Below are 20,642 nucleotides of genomic sequence, written 5' to 3'. Positions count from 1 at the left end.
TTGAAAGAATCGTGTTGAATGCATGTAACGTGATGATGAGATCGATCGAATTCCTCTGAGCACTGACACTCAGGCGTCTTCTGCAGTATCGTACTTGGGAGTCCACATTTCACCCTGAACCCAATCTCTCAACTGTTCCTCATCCATAGCAGCGGTCTTACCGCCATCCCTGGTGACGCCTTGCTTGTTGGCCATCTGGATGCACTTGACAGCGATATCCCTCGAGATTTCTCGAATCCTCTCTGTGTTCGGGTAGAGTCGACCTTCGGCACGCTCTTGGTCCGTGAGCGCGTCCGAGAGCGCCAAAGCGGATTCAGTGATCATCTCGTTGGTCACTCGACCCGCTTTGCACAGTGCGGCGCAGAGGCCAATACCGGGGAACACGAGGAAATTGTTTCCCTGTCCAGGAATCATGCGCTTGCCCGTTGGCGAGGAAGCGGCGTCGATCTCGGCGAATGGCGAGCCAGCTGCAAAGAGCACGCGACCCTCCGTGTACTTGACGGCTTCCTCGAACGTGCATTCCGAGTTGTCGGTCGGGTTCGAGAGCGGAAAGATGATAGGTCGCTTGTTGAGCGTCGCCATCTTACGAATCACGTTCTCGTCAAACGTGCCCTTGATCGTGGAAAGGCCGAGAATCGCCGTGGGTTTGACGTAGTCAATGATCTCACCAAGGTCTTTGATCTGCTTGCCTGCGTTGTCGTCGCGAGCGAAGAACACTTTGTGCTCGGCGAGCTTGTCTCCGCGATCCTTGGTCACCAGGCCCTTGGAGTCAGTTATGAAGATGCGTTCGCGAGCTTCGTCGGCCGACAGACCCTGACGCGTGAAGAACGACATGAGCTGCTTGCCCACACCGACAGCAGCCGAGCCTGCGCCCGCCATGAGGATGCGGTGGTCGTGCAAAGGTCGGCCGCTCTCTTTGGACGCGATGCGCGCGGCGTTGGTGAACCCAGCAAGGATCACACTACCCGTACCCTGAATGTCGTCGTTAAACATTGGATACTTGCCCTGGTATCGCTCGAGAAAGCGGAACGCATTCTCGCTGGTAAAGTCTTCAAACTGGATAATCAGGTTGGGATAACGCGTGTGAAGAGCGTGCATCACCTCGTCCATAAACTCGATGTACTCCTCCGTGCTGGCACGCTCGCGTCGCAGACCGAGGTAAAGAGGATCCTCGAGGTTTTTCTTGTTATTCGTGCCCAGATCGACGACAATGGGCAGCGTAGCTCGAGGGTGGATACCGGCACCGGCAACGTAGAGCGAGAGCTTGCCGATCGAGATCCCCTGGCCGTTCCATCCGAGGTCGCCGAGACCGAGAATGCGCGAGCCGTCCGTGATAACGGCGATTCGAGGCGAACCAGCGGGGACCGGCCAGTTTTCGACAATGCTGGCGATTTTGCCCTTGTCCTCGAGCGAGATCGACAGACCCTCAGGTCTTCGGTAGATGTGCGAGAATTTCTGGCAAGCTTCTCCGACGGTAGGCGTGTAAATGAGAGGAAGGATCTCTTCCTTGTTAGCCAGGATGGTGGCGTAGTAGAGACGCGTGTTGGTTTGACGCAGTGAGGCAAGCATTACATGTTTCTCGAGCGGAGTCGACTTGCTGCGAAGCTGGTGTAGCACACGCAGGACCTGGGTGTTGAGGCTCTGCTTGGCAGGGGGCAGAAGGCCACGGAGGCCGAGCTGGTCTCGCTTCTCATACGAGAAGCCAGTGTCTTGATTCGGGAAAGGGTCAGAGATAATGCGATGGTCAGCGAGTTGGCTCGATCTTGCAGTGCACGACGATGTGGAGAAAGGAGCGGTCAAGCCTTTGCGCAAAGATGAGCGATGTCGGGAGCTAGAATGACGGGATGCAGAGCCTGCACGACGTGCAACGGATGGCCCTGCCAGTCCTTCTGTAAAAGCGGCTGCCTGATACCATTCTGTGGAAGCAGCGTACCGAAGGGTGGCTGCCATATGCCGATTGGAGGAGCGAAGCATGATGTTTGCGGTGGCTCGACTCGATGCCGATATCAGGGAAAGAGGCAGTCAAAAAAAAAAGAAGAAGGTGATGTGGGGAGAGCTATGGTAGCATCGGAAGAATTGGGAATGGTGACCCGCTTCAGATTGGCAGCGTTCACGATTCACGCATCAGATGAAGCTGCAGCGGGGTATTCTGCGAGCGAGAGAGAGAGACTCGGGACGCGCTTCGAAACGTCCAAAAGAATTTAAAAAGAAAAGAAAAAATGATGAAAAAAGGGTTCCTACCCGACCGTCGGGTGTATCTCGTGACAACCACTTCTGAAAGCTGACTCGACTTCCGAAAATCTCGGGCAAAGCCGCGATCTGGGGCAAGTGCCATTGGTGAATGTGATTCGTGATTTTATGGTCAAAAATGCAAACACAACAGGAAAGGCGTGGCACATAGACGGCGCAAACGAAAATGACCGGCGGGCCGAGTCAGAACCCATGCGTTTCACTCCTCGTCCACACGGACGTGAACAAGGAACAAGGCGCGAAGGAAAGCACCAAGCTCATTTGCACCTGACTCTGCATAGAGGGCCGGGCGGCAGCCTGCATACCAAAATGCTGCCGCGCATACGTTGGCTTCTCCCCCCAATCAATTCTTCCAATTTTGCTGCACCTTTGAGCGTTCTTGCATCCATCCCTGTCCGCCGGAAAAGTTCGGGTTGGGCTCGATGCAAGAAGTTCCGATGAGCGCGGTCATGATCAGGCCAATCAAGTGACCGAGCTTGCAAATCGAAGGAGCTTACGGAGGACCGGTCCGGTCCACTCGGCTCGTTTTCGAGAGAAATTGGGGGGGAAATGTAGAGCGACCAAGTCACGAGTGTTCAGAAGTGCCTCGTCGTGTCTCTCAAGCATGATATCCAAGCCAAGGACGGAATGCAACTAGAACCTGGGACGAGAAAGAGAGCGCAATGACGGGTGACTGGCGAGCCGGAAGGTGAAGATGCGGGCAACATGGAACGACTCACCTTGGTTTGTAAAGACATCTCGAAGGTTGGCAGCACCGCCGTATGGGTGTGAGTGAATGGCTCGGTGCAGGTTCGAGTCGCGAGGATCCTCGCTAGTCTTGTCATCGGGCGTGACCATAGTGTTCTTGTTGACAGCCGGCGAGGTTTGGGCAGATCGAGCGTCAGAGATGAAGGGCGCCATCTTCTCAAGAGATTGGGTTGTGAGTGCCGAAGGAGATAGCACGTCTGGATTGAAGCGGGTACTCAGCAGTAAGGCACCAAGAGTGTATGCCAGAAGAATGGCGAGCGAAGCGGTAAAGATCTTTTGGAACAGCAGCTCGAAGGTGGGAGGGGTTACGCGAGACAGTCGCAAGTAGATGATGGTGCGGGAAGGCGTAAGCTAGCTAAGCACAGCGTGGTCTTATATGTATGTCTGTCTATCATTGAGGTCAAACCAAGGCAGTCAATCAGCTATGCTTTGTGCTTAGGCAAACGTCGGGAGTTCTGTTCACAGGGAATCAGTCAGAATGCAGCTCTGACGCATAGCGTCTCTGAAGTTACAATAAGTTAAGCAAAAAAAAAAAAAAAAAAAAAAAAAAAAAAAAACCAGTTCATCTCCAAGTGGATCGGGTGGCTGGGAAGCAGATCGGCAGAGAAGAGACGACGGATGCTGACTGAATTGCAAATCGAAGCGATTTGTGATTCGGGATTCGTGATTCGTGATTTTCCGGCGAGCACAACGTAGTAATCATAAAACGCGAATCTTACCGTCGAATGATGCTCAAGTGACACCGCCTACGGCTCTTCCGGAAAGTCCCTGTCGGGCTTGGACACAAAGCACACAGCGGCAGATACGAGAAGGTCACATTCATGGTTGCCTTTTCGTCCTTTCATTTCGTGCAATTCATCTTTCGTCAGGTCAATCATCACAAATACAAGCGCTCGAGGACTCGTGACTGGCGAGATGCTTGGTGACAGCCATTTTGTACCCTTGCAACCACGAACACGCAGAATGCGGGGTAAACGATCAACTGCCCGCTGCAACGTGCAACGTCGACTGTCGCCTGACAGGGGCTCGATCCGATACTGCATCCTGTCGCATGCATTCGTAACGTAGCCAGGTGCATGGCGAGGGCTACGGGCGTTGTAGGCGAACGTGAAGAATTGGTGCGTGAAAGTAATCATGAGTAGGCTGTGGTTGAAGAGATGGTGAAGTTATCAGTCGAGAGTCTGCTGATCGTGGATGCTGCCTGAGTGTGAAATGCGATCTCGGCTAGATTATTCGAGTCACATTCAGCGCTTCAAGATCACGGAATCACCCTTTACCCCCACAGCTCTCGTGCGCCTCTCGGATCGCTGCAACAGTGTTTGCTCTGGAGAACACAGGACATTGTCACCAGCACGGACCACAAACCCTTTGTTCTTGCTGAAAACCTCATCATGATCGTATGTAGAACCCTGTTCTCTTGTTGCTGGCTAATGTCCCTCACGGCGAGAAGCGGAAGATCGCGCGAACACGGAGAGTCTCTGTCTTTCAACAACATCGCAGTACCTTCGACACCCGAGATCGCTTTCACGAGCGCAAGAAAGACAATCTGGTGTAAGCTATTGCAATTGTTCTAGCAAACTAATGCAGGCATTCACGAAAGCATGGCCAGGGACGTGGGCGTGTAACACGTTCGATCAGCATCATCGTGTCACTTCCCGATTGGCGTTTCAATATTCACGATTCATGTATCAGGATTTACACGAATTTCACGATTTCACGATTTCACGATTCTCGGAACCCGGAGTACTCGTCGGGCATCGCTGTTTAAAGAATCCATGTGGCTCGACCAACATGGAGCCCGAATGAAGAATCTCTCTGCACTTGGAAGAAATTTCGTCGCCGACTCAATTCTTTTAGAGCAATTCGCAGGTTCCAGATTCACGCTCGTGATTGCGGGCTCGAACGACCATGTCCGGCGAGTCATCCACATATATGGCCCAATATGCTCCATCTGCATCTACTATCGCGTCCAAATCGGCCTCGACGATGGTCATGACGATTGACGAGCAGCTGTTGAGAGCCGATGAGCTCAAGGCGTTGGGTAACAAAGCATACGAGCAGGATAACCTGACAGAAGCGCTCAAGGAATGGCATCATGTAAGTCTCGCTTTGAGATCAATCTAGCGATCGCGTCATGATCTGTGACTAACCCTACAGTAGTCATATCGGTAGTCATTGCTCTACTGTGCCGGGATCAATTCACTTGCGAATCTGTACGGTGCCCGCTCGACTGACACCGAAAACGAGCGTGCTGCTGCAATCACGAGCGCGGTCTACAACAACATGGCTGCGTGCTATCTTCGGCAAGCCAAGTGGGAGAAGGTCGTCTATGCTGCTTCCAAAGCATTGACGCTCGAGCCAAAGAATCTGAAAGCACTATACCGCCGAGGCGAAGCGTATCTCGAGCTGGGCAGGAATCAACTGGCAGCCATAGACATTGATAACGCTCTCGACTTGAGGCCACAAGGTCAGTCCCGCACGTCTCGCATCCTGTTTTTTCACTCGAAAGTGGCCAATGAAGACTGACATCTGAGCTCACTCCCTTCCTAAAGTGTAGACCCTGTCATTCGCAAGTTGGGCGAGCGCTTGGTGCAAGCCTTTGAGGACGACGAGAAGCAACGGCAGCTGGACAAAGCGCCAAGTGACTAGCTCCGCATTGATCCCCTTCTTCCCCCACATGGATGCTGTCCGACGTTTCGGAACTTGTTTGTTTCAAACATCTGCATTGCTGCTATAATTTGACCCCTATCTGGCCGAGACCGTCTGACTCGGTGTCTTAACAACTCGAAATTGGCGGTACGTGCAGTCCACACACTCGTTGATTCGTTGATTCGTTGATTCGTTGATTCGTTGATTCGTGATTCGTGATTCGTGATTACAACGCGAAAGATCTGCAACTTTTATGCAGGTCTGCTTAAACAAGCACGAAGGATAACTCACGACTTACTGTAGGTTGCGTATGCCAAGTTGGACAGACTCGCTTGAAATCGCAATTCGTGCACGACGGATATGCACCACGCTCAAATGCTACATCTTCTTCAATATCACATCCGAGCCGCATATGCCACGATAGCGTCGCCACAAAACATATCTCAATCGGCTTTCGTTTGACGCCCAATGCTTAATTGTGAACTACTTAACAGCCTCCTGTCTGTGATCCTTCTCAGATGAGGTCGACCCTCATCCCACTGTTTCAAAGGTCGACTCTCAACGTGGCAAGACGTAGCATCTAGTCTATCACTCTTCCACCATCTTCACACCTCAAGCTTCACGCTAAGGCTCGAAATCTACCCCTGCCGGATCAGGGCGAGCACGGTCGCTGAAGGCGCTCTGACATCCCTCATATGGATGGCGATATAGCCTCAGCGGCTCGCAAGCTGCCGCAGACAGCCGCCAACTTCTTTGTGGGCACCAACTCCAGGGTTCCGCGCATGACTTTGGCTCAATCGACTCACGTCATTCCTATGCCTGCGGTCAATCCCCCAACTATCACGCAGCCATCACATGTGGTGAGGAATAAGCTACGAGCATCGCCTTTTCCCAATTCGCCCACCTTCACCAAAGAGTTGAGCTCTCCTCGGACCGCTGCAAAGCCAGGCGGCAAGGTGGCCAAAGCGATCGATCTCTTCTCCCATCTTGCCGAAGAAGTTCCGCGCCCATCTTCTGAACGCCTGGGCTCTCCACCAGCATCCTCCTTTTTCATCGACACCAATGCCAGCGCTGCGGCTTTCTTTAAGAATCTCCAAAGCCCCTCAGGGATAGAGCCGCCGTCCTCGCCAGGCTACTCTGTGTCGTCTGAATCGATCGTTCGCTTCTTGGACACACATGCCAGTATCAACAGACAGTCGCCTGACATTGAGGCGCTTTCACAATCCTCTTTGGCGCTCGATCTCGCCGCAACACAGTCTCATTCTGTAGCAGAAATCTTGAACACACCCGCATCATCACAGCTTTCCTCGCCAGCAGATCAGGAGTCATCACCCGCAGCCACCATCGTCTCGTCTGGAAAAGCCTCTTTCCGCGCTTCATCCTCATCGAGCCATGTCGACCTTGCAGATACTGGTGTACCCCTTCCGCTCGTCGCTAGCAACTTGCTGCAGGATGAACCCCAATGCAACTCGAACCCGAACCCTATGACGTCTGAGTATGCCTTCTCAGCAGCTACCTCACGCTTTGGTCAAAGTAACTCTTCGTCCTTACCGACCAATGCCAACATTGCAGCCACTGATGTGCTAATGCCGCATATCGCTAGCCCGGTGCCGGATGACGGAAGTCAACGTGATTCGAAATCGTTTACTCTGGCGCCCAAGCATGCTCTCTTTGCATCATCCACCGCACACTCGGCTCAAATCATTCCTTTCTCAGATGTACCACAAACTCCTCCTCAGGCGCTCTTTCTGTCACACACAGGCTTGATCCACAACCACGTGTCTGAAGGGCAAGCAGAAGGGGACGATTCGGACGATGCTTGTTTGGAGGTAGTCGAATCGATGTCAATCCCAATTCAGTCTGACACCAAATTCGATTCATCTTCGCCCCACAAAGTAGCCAAGGAAACCGGCGTTCCCTATTCGGCCTTCTCAGATGCGGCTGTTCCATCTGCCTCGATCACCACAGAGGAAGAAGATAGAGCTAGTGCCGAATCTGGTGTGCGCCAGCAAGACATCAGTGCGGCTCAGAAGCTCTCGCCATTGACGGACGACAGATCAACGGTAGATCTTTCACCACAGTCTGCTCTGCCGTTCTCAGTCAATGTTTTATCGACGGCAACTGCACTTCGAACAGATGACTTGTCGACAACAACCACTCTGCCATTTCCAGCGGAAGCCTTTTCAGCGACAAGCGTCTTGCCAACCTCGCGCTCAGCTTCGCGTGCATCGAGCATAGAAAGCGAGCTGCCAATCGCCGTCGTCACCCGGGATATGCTAACATTGAAGCATCAGGCAAGGCCGGTTTCTCCAGGAGAAAATCAACCTCACTCAGGCCACGTCAATATGACTGATCGACGCTCCGTCCTCGATGAGAGCGGATCTGATGAGAAGGCCGACGTCAAGTGCTTTGACAATCAGAGACTCACTCGCAAGCGAGAGTCTGGTGTCAACTGGGAAAATCTCGGACCGTCGTTGCTTCCAGATGAAGAGGAGTCGTCATGCGCTTCTTTCGAGCGTGCTCATCATCAGGGCGCAGGGAGCCCTGATGATCGAGTAGAGAGCAGCCATCTTGCGCATCCCGGTATCGTAAGCGCCGCAGCCGCGAGAGGACATAGCATCGGCGATCAGCAACATCAACGAAGCAGCTCGCCCCATCCGCCTCGTGATGAGACGCGAGACTCGTATGCTGCCGTACTTTCCGTATTGGATAGCACGGTACTGTTCGATCTGATCGGCATGGACAATGTGCCTGCCTCTCCACAAGAAGAGCCAGAGCCACAAGAACCACGCCTTGATAGAACCGCAACCTGGATCAAGTCGACTATGGGTGAACACGATCCGATCGCGGAGGAGCTAACGAGCCCGCGTTGTCATCATATCAACGAGACGTTGCTTCTACGGGAATCTGTTCTATTTGCGAGTCAAGAATTGGCTCAATCTAAGCCTCTAAGGGACCTTGCAAACTCGAAGCCTTGTTTCGCGAAGCCCCAAGACGACGAGCTGACACCCTGCTCGCCACAATACGAGCCAGTCCTGGTCGACAAGCACTGCGGCCATGTCATCACTGAAGCAGCAAACGCCAGCACATGCAGTCCGAAGAGGGAAGTTCAAGCGGAAGTGACCCGTGACTACACAGCACTGCCAAGGAACTCAAGCCTGACGAGGTCTTATTCGCAAAGAGATCCGCCGAGTCAGCACGCGCCTAAGCAAGCAAAAAGGGTTCCAGGTCGTCTCAAGATACTAGCAAAGTCGCCGGAGGCGTCAACATATCATCATCGAGACAGCTTGAAGCTGCTGTCCATGAGCAGCGTCAAGGACTCGAGGGTAAAGGAGCAGTCTTCTCCGCCAAAGCAGATAGCTATTTGCCACCTGGATCGCATCGAAACAGGGCGTGTCAACGATTTGACTGAAATGCTGAACTCGTTGTACCACGGCCAAGACTCTCAAGCAACTCAGAGCACCCCTTTAAGCCGAGGGAAACAATACGTGGGTCAAATGGTCCAGGACTGGAATGATGCCAACTCATCAGGCGAAGATGATGAGGTGGCTTCAGTGGCAACCTGCAAACGTATGACACTCAAACGAATGTCCGACTTTGCTGTACAAACTACATCTCGACGAGAACAACGCACACTTCCTGGAAAGCTGCCACAACTCGAGGCTCAATCTACGCAGATTTCTCAGGCGACCATCCGCCCGATGATGCGACTTCGTCCTCCTCGAGTAGCCGATTCTGTCACCAAGATTATCCAGCCGTCTGTACGCCGCGAGAAGCGGCCTGAGGAGGCCTCGCCGCTGTCTCGTCGCTATCATGGCCAATTCGCGCCTCACATCATGGACCCGACCGGGCAAGAGTCTGACGGCAGCCCCAAGAGACGACAACCCGCTGGTTTTGGCTCTGTCTTGAGCGTGCGGGACGAGAGTGAAGCACATGACCAGCAAAATTTTTCATTCAAAGCAGCTCGTATCGATAAACCTCAAATGGCTTTGTGTCCAGAAGGTAATCTGCATTCTCACGTTCTTACACAAAGAGAGCGGGTGGCGTCAAGTACAACCGGCAACTTACCAACCAGGCTTACGGCGTCAAATAGTACAGAAAGCATCCAATTGAGACCGTTGAGGCTGCAAGCATCGGCTTGTGCACTCAGCACACCGATAGGGCCCGCGGTCAGCGTCACTGATACATCGCCCAATACGACGGTTTCACAGCCCTGGACTCCAGAAGCGAGCAATATTTCGAATTCTGTCTTCACGGATGCGACTAGAATGTCGGCTGCTTCGGAGCTGCCGCGCTCGAAAGCTGCTGTGAACCGTCCAGCGAGACTTTTTGGTGCTGAGTCAGCTCAATACCGAGAGGCGAAACCGACATCGTCTCTAGACTCGCTAGATCCGACTTCGAACCACGGTTTGCAGTCGCAGAGCCGATGCTGTGACCGCACATTGGATGGCGGGACTGGGCCTCGGCACTCAGGGTACCATCCAATGCCAGCGTCGCCACGGTCTTGCAGTGGTCAAACGCGAGCGTCTTCGATTTGTCATTCGGGGAGGCAAGGGCGGTTGCGCTATGAATCCGAGTACGCGTCGAGGTTGCCTAGAGACGACTCGAGCACTTGCATGGCTGGTTTCGAAATCAGCTTTGAGCTGACAGAGCCGAAAATGGCGCCTCACGCTGAGCAAGCGACGCTGCTGGAATTCGGTCTGCGTATGCACATCAAGCCAACGCTTAGTAGCGATTCGTCTAGCTCATTATGGACGCTGAAGCGCTCATCGCGATCGTCGGTTGAGCGTCGACTGGATGGATCGGAGCGGAACACCTCAGCACCGCTGTCGATGCAGTACGAATACAGTCACTTGAGCAAGCAAGATATGTGTAAAGTGCAGGAGGAGGCTCAAGAATATCTTTCGCATACGCTTGCGTCGCCCGATCAGCGCAAGCGACGGCTTTACGCAGATGGTGGTGCGCATAACGCGTTTTTTTCGGCTCATGACAACCATGTTCCCAGCGCGTCCTGTTGTAGCGCAGAGAGATCAAGCGCGCGTTTGCCGACAAGCTCGAGACAAGCGCTGCGAGAATTCCGATTGACGAGTTTGCGACAGCCTTGCGCCTCGCACTCTGTCGCTCCATCGAGCATCGTTTCGCACAGCTGTGCTTCGCGCAAGCTTCGACACTCATTGATCCCAAGACCACTGCCGTCTGCAGGTCTTTCTTCTCCGCTTCCTTACATCAAGCGTGCACCGCCGAGAACTGCATCCTCGTCCACTTTCCTTTCACATTCTTAGGTCTCGACTTGTTTCCAAACTATCCTTTGTAATGACCGTGGACGGTCATTGGTGATATTATACAACAGCCTCATTCACCGACAGAAGATGTTTGAGCCGTGTGCCGATCTGAGATGTGCTACACGCTAGAGTTCGGTTCCGTGTTTGGGTCTTGAGATCTTACGGATAATAACCCGCATCCGTGATCGTACATGCATTCCCAGCGATGTTGCGCATCTTGCTTCAGCACAGCCTGGCATGCTTCGCAAACAGCGGGGAAGCGCGCCCATCCGAACATGGAAGCAAAGAGAGCCAGAGCCAAAATTCAAAATTCAAAATCTGGACTACTTCCGCGTGATATCAGAAAGAGACCTGTTACTTCGGCTCGCGCAAGTCACAGTGTTGGTAATGCTGCCGTTGACCAAGCCCTCGTCCGACGACAAGCCATAGATGGGCTCCCTGACCTTGTGCTTTGGGTCAGCTCTACTCCACTGCGCTGCTACAACTCCGTCATGGCCCATTTTCCTGCCTAAGAAGTTGTGCGTCGATGTCTGACTTACCATGCAGGATACAAGTGCAGATGGATTGCTTTTCGTCACAATCGTGAATCGTGAATCACGAATGTCGCCTCGGAGATTGCTAAAACCACCTCCACGAGGTCTAACGGCGTTCGCACAGCTCTTCTCAAATCGCACGGACAAAAAGCGAGTCGGAGAATGTGAGAAGGCGAGAAAAATGTAGAATTACAACAGAGCGCCGGCCCTGTGATGGCTAGAGACTGCGTCTCTCGGTAGCGGTGACGGGGTAATGAGAATACTGTCAATGAAAATGAAACAAAGAACTTTAGCGAGCATCTAGATAAGGCCTACACATGGCTATCGAGGTAAGGTGCTAGGTGCTAGGTGCAGCCAGACGTCAAGGATGGAAGGTCGGGAGACGACTTGGATAGCGAGCCACCTAGACTCGAGTTTAGGCTGGTGGTCATGTGCATAAGAACACCCTGCCGCGCAAGTGTTGACGGAATCGGCGACGAATCGTTTCTAGGCGAATCAAGTCTGGTTTGACCTTGTTGCCAGCCTGGAAGCAACTGTGGGGATGAGGCAGATGCGAGCGGAACATCGGCGGGATCTCCATAGATACCTGTGGATCGAGCGAGTTTGAGCTCCTTCTCCTCAAATTGCATCAATTCGGCGACAAAGCCGATATTAGGACAGATGGCGGCCCTCTTTTCAGACACGTGAGAGTAGGAACGTCGCAGCGTCCAACCGAGCGCATGTATAAGATAGGCGATGACGATGGTCACAGAGCGTGACTTGCCGGCTTTACAGTGCACGTAGACCGGCTCCGACCGCAGGCGTGCGTCGTCAAGGAAGGAGCAGGCCTGCTCGATGCTGTCTTGCACTCCCTTCGCCTCAACGCTGTCCAACATGGGCACTTTAAGATATCGATCGAACCGATCTCGCAGCCTCAGAGGCCCTCGGTCGTCAATCTCGCAGGCGACATTGAGAATGCGTCGCACGCCCATCGCTTTGAGCTCTGTAACAGCCTGCTCGGATTGCACATCCGGGCCGAGATAGAGGAAATCCGGTAGAATGGTCGAGACTTCAAAATCGATGCCTTCAAAGCTGAAATTATCTCCGGCCAGGTTCACACTGTCTGGGCGAGCGGCGGGCGAGTTTGCATAGCTTGACTCACCCGCACCCGCTCGATCTTCCACGTCGCCGTTGGTCAATCGCGCCGAGCCATCTTTTATGGTGGCAAAATCGCTGCGAGTCGAAGTTGTGGGCGATGGGAGTGTCAGAGTAGAATAAAGTGGCGTTGGGTAGTTCATTTTTTTGCAGTGTGGGTAGCTACTCAACGTAGCCGATCTGCGTGGCACTGAGGTATCGAGCTGTAGCTTCAATGCCGTGGGTGATCGGCGGCTTGGAATTGAATGCACCGATGGAGGCTCGAGAGCGGCAGTGTTGGTGTGCGTACGCATTATTTCGGACGTGTTGAGTCGGGTGAGGGTTGGCCTACCTGGACGAGCGGGGCGCCTAGGCAGTGACTCTGTGAGGCCATTGATACTGCTGGGGGAGCTAGTCAAGGTCGGGGCGGCCATGGTCGAAGCGCCTTCGCGTGTCTCTGTGCAAGCTGATAGTCTCGTCGGGGATACAGTGCTCGTTGGCTGTTTTGAACTGGATGCGAATGTTTGCGAGGCAGCAGGTGTAGACATTGGCGGTGGAGGGTAGTCGTTGTCGTACGATGAAACAGTGAGAGCGTCATGGAGAGACTCTGCGTCCGAGCGTAAGAAAAAGACACTGCCTTTCGGAGAGAGCGCTGGGCTCGCAGCCAACGATGGCAAGGTGGAAGAAAGATCCAGTTTTGATTTGCTCGAGACGGAGCGTGATGGGCTTGATTCGTTACGTTGCGACACGAAGTCGGGTTGCCAGAACGGATCCGCGGGCATATTGTTTCGGATGAGGTCGTCGACTGGAGGACAGGCTGCGCCTGTTACCATTGTTGGGACGCCCTGACGGACGCCGTCGTCACTGTAGGAATTCGAAATCGGAACTGATCCGAGCGTAGTGTGTGCGCAGCAGGAGGGCCTCTTTTGAAGATGACGATAATCGTGTGCACGAAAGATGGTGGTGGCAACGTCGGAGAAGCGTCTCTTGCTCATGTCAATGTTGAGGGAAAGAGCCAGAGATGAAACAAAAAGCCTCGAGGATGGTTGGGGTGCGGAAAGACCGGTTGGACGATAAGGCAAGCGAGTTCGGTATACAGATCAAGATGATGTTTGCGCAGTCAGAGCCAGTCGCAGGCGTGTCTAGACCCGCCAGAAAGGTACCAGAGTGGTTGGTAAGCCCCGCTAGCGAGTGCACGGATGGGCCGACGAATGCTGCAGAGGTCGCAGCACCGGCATTGGTTGACGTGGGGCAGGCACCAAGAGGCTGAGTTGGGTCGGCGGTGAGAGCCGTCAAGGCAGCCCTTTTGCGTACGCTGTGAATCTGATAGAAGCGCAGGAACTCTACCAAACCGATTGCGATCGTGGAAGGCTGAGAGACGCACACACGACGGGTTGGTTACTTTACGGTCATTTCTTTAGGCGCACGGCGCGGGGTCTGTGGTGGACGGTTCGTAGTCTGTGGTCTCGGCACAAAATCACGAATCACACGAATCACGAATCACGAATGTGTGCGCTCATGAAAATCTAAATACGGCCCATGCTCACAAGTGCACCACGCAACGGCTGCCTATGGAGGCTGTGTTTTCGAAACTCGAGAACAGAGGGAGCGCAACAAGACAGCGTGTAAATTAGAAGCATTCGATTCACACTCGTGACTTGACGACTGGCTCCTTTCGGCAGCAGCGCCAATGGTAAGTCGTGAGTAATCACGAATGAATCACGAATCGTGAATCGTGAATGCCATGCCATGCCAGCTTTTGGCTCCGGATGATTTTCCAGGCGCAAGGCCCTACGGCGAATTTCTCCAGAGACACACACAGACCCTTGGCAGCTCACACGAGAGACACGGCAGGCCAGAGGGAGACACTCGAGACAGCGAGCCAAGCTTCTGGTGTCGGCTCGATCCCGGCGCACACTTGCTTAGCTTTAACGCTGAACTGATGCAACCGTGAACAGCTCACGGTTGTCCCACCAGCAACCATGCTTTTGTTTCGCAACGCTCCATGTGTATGCTGCGGATGCGCACAGTTGGCAGAGTGAGCTGTCAGCATGTGACTCAAATTTGAATTATAACTTTACCGCTTGGAACGTCGCATCTAGATTTGGCTTTCGTTGGCAGTCACGACCACGGAACGCCGAAGTCGCGAGGATTAATGAAATGCAACTAGAGACGAGGTGGTGGCACCAGCCAATTCAAGTTGAGCTTCCCTTGGAGCAGATAAGCTAGCCATCTTGGCATCATTCGTGATTCGACCAAACAGCTAAGCAGACAGCCTCTTGCCTACCTTGGCATAGACCTCGCCTTGGCCTTGGGAGCAGCTACATGATATCATTTGGCGTCATGCTGCCAACGGCATCTGCAACGACTGTTCCTGCCATTCAATGCGACCCCGCAACGTCGATCTTCGAGCATGCTCACCAATAGCGCCAGCCAGCAAAGCAAAGCAAAGCGTGACTAAGAAGTTGTTGGCAGTCAGCCATGCTAACTTACATGTGGTACAGTTTCGAGGCCCAGGTGACGACGTGCAATCCTCAACGCTAAGTTAAGTGACTAGTCGTGAATTCCAACCACAAGATCAACCGGCTGGAATTGCAAATCGAGCAGGTTTAATCGTGCCAGAGCTTTTTTTGTCGTGCGATAGACTAGCCTCTGCGCCCCCTTAGTAATTATGACTAATCTTTGCAGTGATCATTCCTTCGTCCCAGAGCGACCGTTTTCTCTCTCGCATCAATGTTCCACTGTTGGCAATACAAACCGTATCGGATATCACATTGTAGAAGCAATCGACGCGGAGCATTCCCCCGGCTTCGCTCCGTCTTCCAGCCGGTCAAAAGTAGGGAAGAGCAAGACGGCCGATATATAAGTTAGATTGGTAAATGTCCGTCATGAGCGTGTTGGCAGGAGGGCATGTGGCTAAGGTCACCCGACCAAGGAGCATCAAGGTCGAGGCCTTGCACGTACCACTTACCAAGTCACCAGACACCAATACAAAGTCCGATATAAGGAACTGTATTCAAGTCTGCTTGACCTTTTGAAAGAGTGCTCTCTATATATAATTACTATAATAGTATATAATAGTATCAAGGCCAGGGATTTGAAAAGTGTCGTCGAATAGGCGAATACTGTATCGGAATACAAAAAATTCGTTCACCTTCTTTCTCTTTGGAATATCAGAGGCTTTGCAAGAAGAAAGGGAGCTTAGAGACCCTTTGACTCTTCACTTGGCTGTTCTGCAGTTGGGTGACATGGCCGAATGCGTTCAGGCGCACAGTCAGTCATTAACTGCCGTTGAAGAAGCGGAGTCTGAGCGTTCTTTTGCTGCTTTTTCAAGTGTCAATGCGGTGTAAGTGGAAGAGAGAAGTTGAAACGGATTCGCGCAATCACGAATTGCGCTTTTCGCTTGTTAGCCTGGGCCGCTCCACCCAATGCAGCAGCGTAAGGTGAGCGAGAAAAGGTGCGAATGAATGGATGGTGCAAGCAGACAACGCCGAGTGCGGGTGACTGAATCCAGTCCAAAGGAATCGAGAGGAATGGCTTGGGCTTCTGCTGGCTGCGCATCGTTCGACAGTAAGTGTTGTGCAAAAAGTGTTGCTTTGTTCTTCGTCTTGCCACTACCGCTTCCATCCTCCATCCATCTTTTTGCCGTTGCCTCGTCACCGTCTCGTCCCGACTCGATTTGCTCTCCTTTCGACTGGTTCGCTCGACAAGTGCATTCGACCGTTTGTTCTTTGATCGTTGTTTTCTGCTCAACTCCTTCTCTCAGACACGGTCGTCGTGCAAGGACTGCCTCGTCCTCCCAATTCTTCATACACACCTGAATACATTATACAACAATGTCGACCACAGCCGCGCGCAGAGGGTCTTTCCCTCGCCCCAAGAGCCGTTCTCAACAGGTGCAAGATGATACGGAGGAGGTACGCACCCTTCGTGCCAAATACTCGCAACAGCTCGATATGATCCGCGAGCTCTTCCCCACTTGGACCGACGAGGATCTCCTTTTCGCCCTCCAAGAATCCCTCGGCGATGTCGAGAACGCCGTCGTCCGCATTTCCGAAGGTCAGGTCGATCAGTTTTCGTCTGTCAAGTCAAAGAAGCAGGTCAAGAAGGAGTCGGGTTCTCACCATGCCGCTTCCACGCCTTACGCTTCCCCCGCCGCTCCATCTTCCGCCGCTCGTGGCAATCATGTAGGCGTTCCCGCCGGCCGCGGTCGTGGAGGTGCTTCGGTTCGAGGCGCCCGCGGTGGTCGAGGCGGCTTCCGCGGCGTCGGTGGACGTGGTGGCGGAATTGCCCCCCAAGCCAATGGACACGAGCTCAAGACAACCGAGACCCAGTCCGTCGAGGCCACCACCGCTCAGGCTTTCTCTCCTATTGCTACGCCCACCTCTGGAACCAGCTGGGCTGCCGCACTCTCCAGGTCCAACAAGCCCGCCGCAGCCGCAGCTGCAGCCGCAGCCGCTACACCCTCCCCAGCACCCCCCATCGCCAAGGAGATCACCGAACCAGCTGTCGCGCCTTTGCAGGATGCTGCCCCTGCTCCTGTTGCAGAGACCGCCGCTTCTCAGGCTACAGAGCCCGCCACTACGACTGCCGCTCTTCCTTCGTCCACCGAGACCTCGGCACCAGCCGTCAAGGTACCCGCCCCTTCCAAATCGACACCAAAGGTTGGCGGAATGAGCTGGGCTCAGATCGCACGCAAGTCCGAGGCTCCCAAGCCTGCTGCTACTTCTGCTGCTGCCCAACCCCCATCTGCCCCATCTGACGCTCCCGCATCCGACGTCGCCATTGCCGATTCCGTCATCCCTCAGTCCATCCCTGAGGACCAGCCCGAGTCGACCGAGCAGGCCGCTCCCATCGCTGTCGACCTTTCCGTTGAGGCTGCAGCTGCTCCCATCGCCGCCACTGAGCCCACTGCCACTGACAGTGCCGTCGTTTCTCCCCAAGCCGAGACCGAGGCTGCCCCATCTCTCGAGACCGCATCGGTTGCCGACAGCACCCCTGCTGCCCCTGCAGCTGACCCCAGTGCTGCCATCGCTCCACCTGGTCTCTCGAAGACCGCATCTCGCGGTCCGGCACAGCGCTCTTCGCAGCGTGCTCGTCAGGACGCACCTGTCGTTATGGCTGGTGGCTCTTCGCAACTCGACAAGCTTGGCGTTCAGTTCGGCTCCCTCAACTTCCTCGGTGGGGACGCTGAGGAGGTACCAGAGGCTGCCGCCGAGGCCTCCGCTACCAAGACCGAAGCAGAGGCTGCTCCTTCCTCTGCTGCTGCTCCTACCGCTGCCACTGCCGGTGCTTCCCCATCCGCCCACCGACAAGATGCTCAGGTAAGTCAGCCTCAGCAGACTGATCCGTACAGCCAGCAGTACAACGGCTTCAAGTCGGACTCTTTCGACAACTCGTACGGCTTCACCGGCCAGCCCCAACAACAGCAGCAGCAGCCCGCTCAACAACAACAACAGCAGCAGCAGCAGCAGCAGTCGGCCCAGGATCAGATCCACGGCTACAATGGATACACCTCCATCGGTCAGAACCCGACCTCCTCTCTGCCTCAATCCCAGCAGGCGGCTCAGCCTCAGCATGGTCTTCACGACTACTCTTCCATGTACGGCGGGCTGGACTCGCAGCGCCTCGCTCAGTTCTACGGCGCCTACGACCAGGGCTCCAACGCTTTCGGTCAGCGCTCCGACGACAAGTCACAGTCGCAGACCTCGCAGCAGGGTCAACAGCAGTCGGCATCGCAACAGGGCGCCGACCACCAGAGCCAGCAGCCGCACCAGCTCCAGGGTCACCAGGCTGGTCCTGGTCTGCACCAGCAGCAAGCTCCTCAGCAGCAGTTCCCGGGCATCATGCCCTACTATTATCCTCACTACTACATGCCAAACCAATTCCAGCATTACGGTCAACCTGCTGCCGGCTATGGTCAGTACCCCGTCTACGGTCAGCCCGCTGCTCAGCCTCAGCACGCCTCCAAGCCCGGCACTCCTGCTGCCATCAACTCGCCCTACAACCAGGGCCCCCAATCTGACGCCAACGCCTACGGTGTACAGAACCACTACGGGCAAACGCCCAGCTCGGCCAACCTCTCGTCGTACGACCAGGGCTTCGGTCGTGGCATGCCCGGACTCGGCGGCATGTCGGACTACTCCAAGATCTATGGCAATGCTATCCCCGGCCTCGGTGGATTCCTCGGTAGTGGCGCAGGTGGTGCACCTCCCTCACAGCACACTGCCTCGACCAACACTGTTTCTGGCAACAACGGAACCCCTCACCTCGGCGCGCAGCAAAAGACAGGCGCCTCTCCGGGCAACGCATTAGACAGCTACCGTCAATTCGATGCCAACGCCTCCAAGGGCTCGGCCCAGTCGGCATCGGCCTCAAGCCAGGTGGGGCGTGGCCAGGGTCAGTCACAGGCAGCGCCTCAACAGCACCAGCAGGCTCAGCAGCAGCAGCAACAGCAGGCCCAGCAACAGCAGCAGCAACAGCAGCAACAGCACCAGCAGTACTACCAGCAGTACGGTGCCTACGGACACCAGGCCAGCAGCAACGCCTACTCCAACTACCCTTACGCCCGTCAATACTGGGGACAGTAGTGTTGCTGAGCTCCAGACCTAGTTTGGTGCCTTTTCGCGAACTTGCTGCAAAATGCAAACAAAATTTTGACACCGCTCAGACCTGCCATCAAGGGTATTGTTTGCTCCCCTAACTCCTACTTACCTCTCGAACTGGCCCAGTACACATCATGAATCAGTGGGCTGAGATTGACTTGACAAGGCAGAAGCGCACATGGATGCGAAAATTGCACGTCGTACCTTTACTCTTGTCGTGAATGTTTGAGAATGAGCAAGTTTGATGGGCTTGCAAGTGAATTTACCCTCGACAATTCGCTTCTGTATTAAACAAGACTGAAGTTCATGAGCTTTGCCTGTATGCTCGATCTCGCTGGATCGGGCGTGTATAAGCTCAGATCTGGCTCTGCAGCCCTTTGAGAAACTCTTAAGGTCAGGTGAACAATTTGTGTCATGCACGAGAATCTCACGATTGATTGTATCGTACACGTTGATGTAAGCTGGTTGAGTCGTGAGTTATGAGTTGTGAGTGGCTTGGACTCAATGCATGCGATCTTTAGCGAGATCAAAGACGCGAAAGCCTCCAGCAAAACATTGTGAGCCAGACAGGGAAGGTTCAATCTTGGGCAGAACGGTTCAAGAGGACTAACTAAGAGAGATCCTGCGATGCGTTGCAGCTTGACCGCATGCTCTCGCGTGTGTGTAGCGCACTTTAATCTAAGTTAATTACTTCTTTCCCCGCAGACTATCGGTTCAAGATTTACAATTCAGATTTCACAATTCACAATTCACATTTCACGAGTGCAAACACGAAAAGCCGCTTTAGAACACTTGGGCCATTCGCGATTGTCAAGATCGTAGATTGCCCCGCTTCTTGTTAGCACAGGAGACCATGAATGCTTTTAGGATAGTGTGTCTCGGGGTCTATCGTGGTCAGTCTTGACGCCTCTGCAAACTTTGCTGCGATTGCGACACTTCCGCTTCGGATAGAACCAATATGTCTAGTTTAACCCTGGGGCTTGTTGGCATGAAGCAAGGCGACCATGTGCGTCGTAGGAACCGAGACCATCTTGCGCGCCCGTCGGATGCAATTTGTTTTGAGGATTGAGAGCAGCTTGAGAAGTATAACGACCAGATTTGGGTGATCTAGTCTATGCAGTATCGCCATCAGATTAGAGAGAATTGGGTGCACCATACGTGTGACACATCATTGTTATTCTGCACCAAGCAGCAACTGAGCTGCCATGTGTCGTTGGTCCTTCGATATCGGACCTCTTGTGGCGAAAGATAGTTGCTGGTCGAGTTGTTCATGGTTCGTATTCTCATTGGGAGCAGCTGTTTATGATACGGGGAAAAGTTTTCATCATGTGCTGATTTGCGATGTCACCGAGAGTGGTTAGCTAGGTATAATGCTGATACCCCAATTCTTGGTTCAAGTGGTGCTGATACTAGCTGGTCGAGGCAGGACTGCGTCGCTGGCTCATTGGCCAGGTATCAAGCTA

The 20,642-nt window shown here is 53.8% G+C and overlaps 5 protein-coding genes across 5 annotated transcripts; 3 read left to right on the top strand and 2 right to left on the bottom strand.

The window, feature by feature from the left end:
• Nucleotides 1-69: 69 nt before the first annotated feature.
• UMAG_11919 (malate dehydrogenase (oxaloacetate-decarboxylating)) lies at nt 70-3,150 on the bottom strand (the record flags this gene model as incomplete). Its single annotated transcript, XM_011390596.1, has 2 exons — nt 70-1,709; nt 2,970-3,150. The coding sequence occupies 2 exons, from the start codon at nt 3,148-3,150 to the stop codon at nt 70-72; spliced, it is 1,821 nt and encodes a 606-aa protein (XP_011388898.1).
• Nucleotides 3,151-4,905: 1,755 nt separating this feature from the next.
• UMAG_02305 (uncharacterized protein) lies at nt 4,906-5,646 on the top strand (the record flags this gene model as incomplete). Its single annotated transcript, XM_011390328.1, has 3 exons — nt 4,906-5,094; nt 5,170-5,464; nt 5,555-5,646. 3 exons carry the CDS (start codon nt 4,906-4,908, stop codon nt 5,644-5,646), a joined length of 576 nt encoding a protein of 191 aa, XP_011388630.1.
• Nucleotides 5,647-6,341: 695 nt separating this feature from the next.
• Nucleotides 6,342-10,928, top strand: UMAG_02304 (uncharacterized protein; the record flags this gene model as incomplete). Its single annotated transcript, XM_011390327.1, has 1 exon — nt 6,342-10,928. One exon carries the CDS (start codon nt 6,342-6,344, stop codon nt 10,926-10,928), a length of 4,587 nt encoding a protein of 1,528 aa, XP_011388629.1.
• An 877-nt stretch (nt 10,929-11,805) lies between these two features.
• UMAG_02303 (uncharacterized protein) lies at nt 11,806-13,407 on the bottom strand (the record flags this gene model as incomplete). Its single annotated transcript, XM_011390326.1, has 1 exon — nt 11,806-13,407. One exon carries the CDS (start codon nt 13,405-13,407, stop codon nt 11,806-11,808), a length of 1,602 nt encoding a protein of 533 aa, XP_011388628.1.
• Nucleotides 13,408-16,410: 3,003 nt separating this feature from the next.
• On the top strand, nt 16,411-19,164 carry UMAG_11918 (uncharacterized protein; the record flags this gene model as incomplete). Its single annotated transcript, XM_011390595.1, has 1 exon — nt 16,411-19,164. The coding sequence occupies one exon, from the start codon at nt 16,411-16,413 to the stop codon at nt 19,162-19,164; it is 2,754 nt and encodes a 917-aa protein (XP_011388897.1).
• Nucleotides 19,165-20,642: the final 1,478 nt, after the last annotated feature.

This window comes from Mycosarcoma maydis, chromosome 5, assembly GCF_000328475.2.
Source record: "Mycosarcoma maydis chromosome 5, whole genome shotgun sequence".
Classification (NCBI taxonomy): domain Eukaryota; kingdom Fungi; phylum Basidiomycota; class Ustilaginomycetes; order Ustilaginales; genus Mycosarcoma; species Mycosarcoma maydis.
The sequence above is the reverse complement of the archived record's forward strand: the minus strand, read 5'-3'. Positions and strand labels throughout refer to the sequence as shown.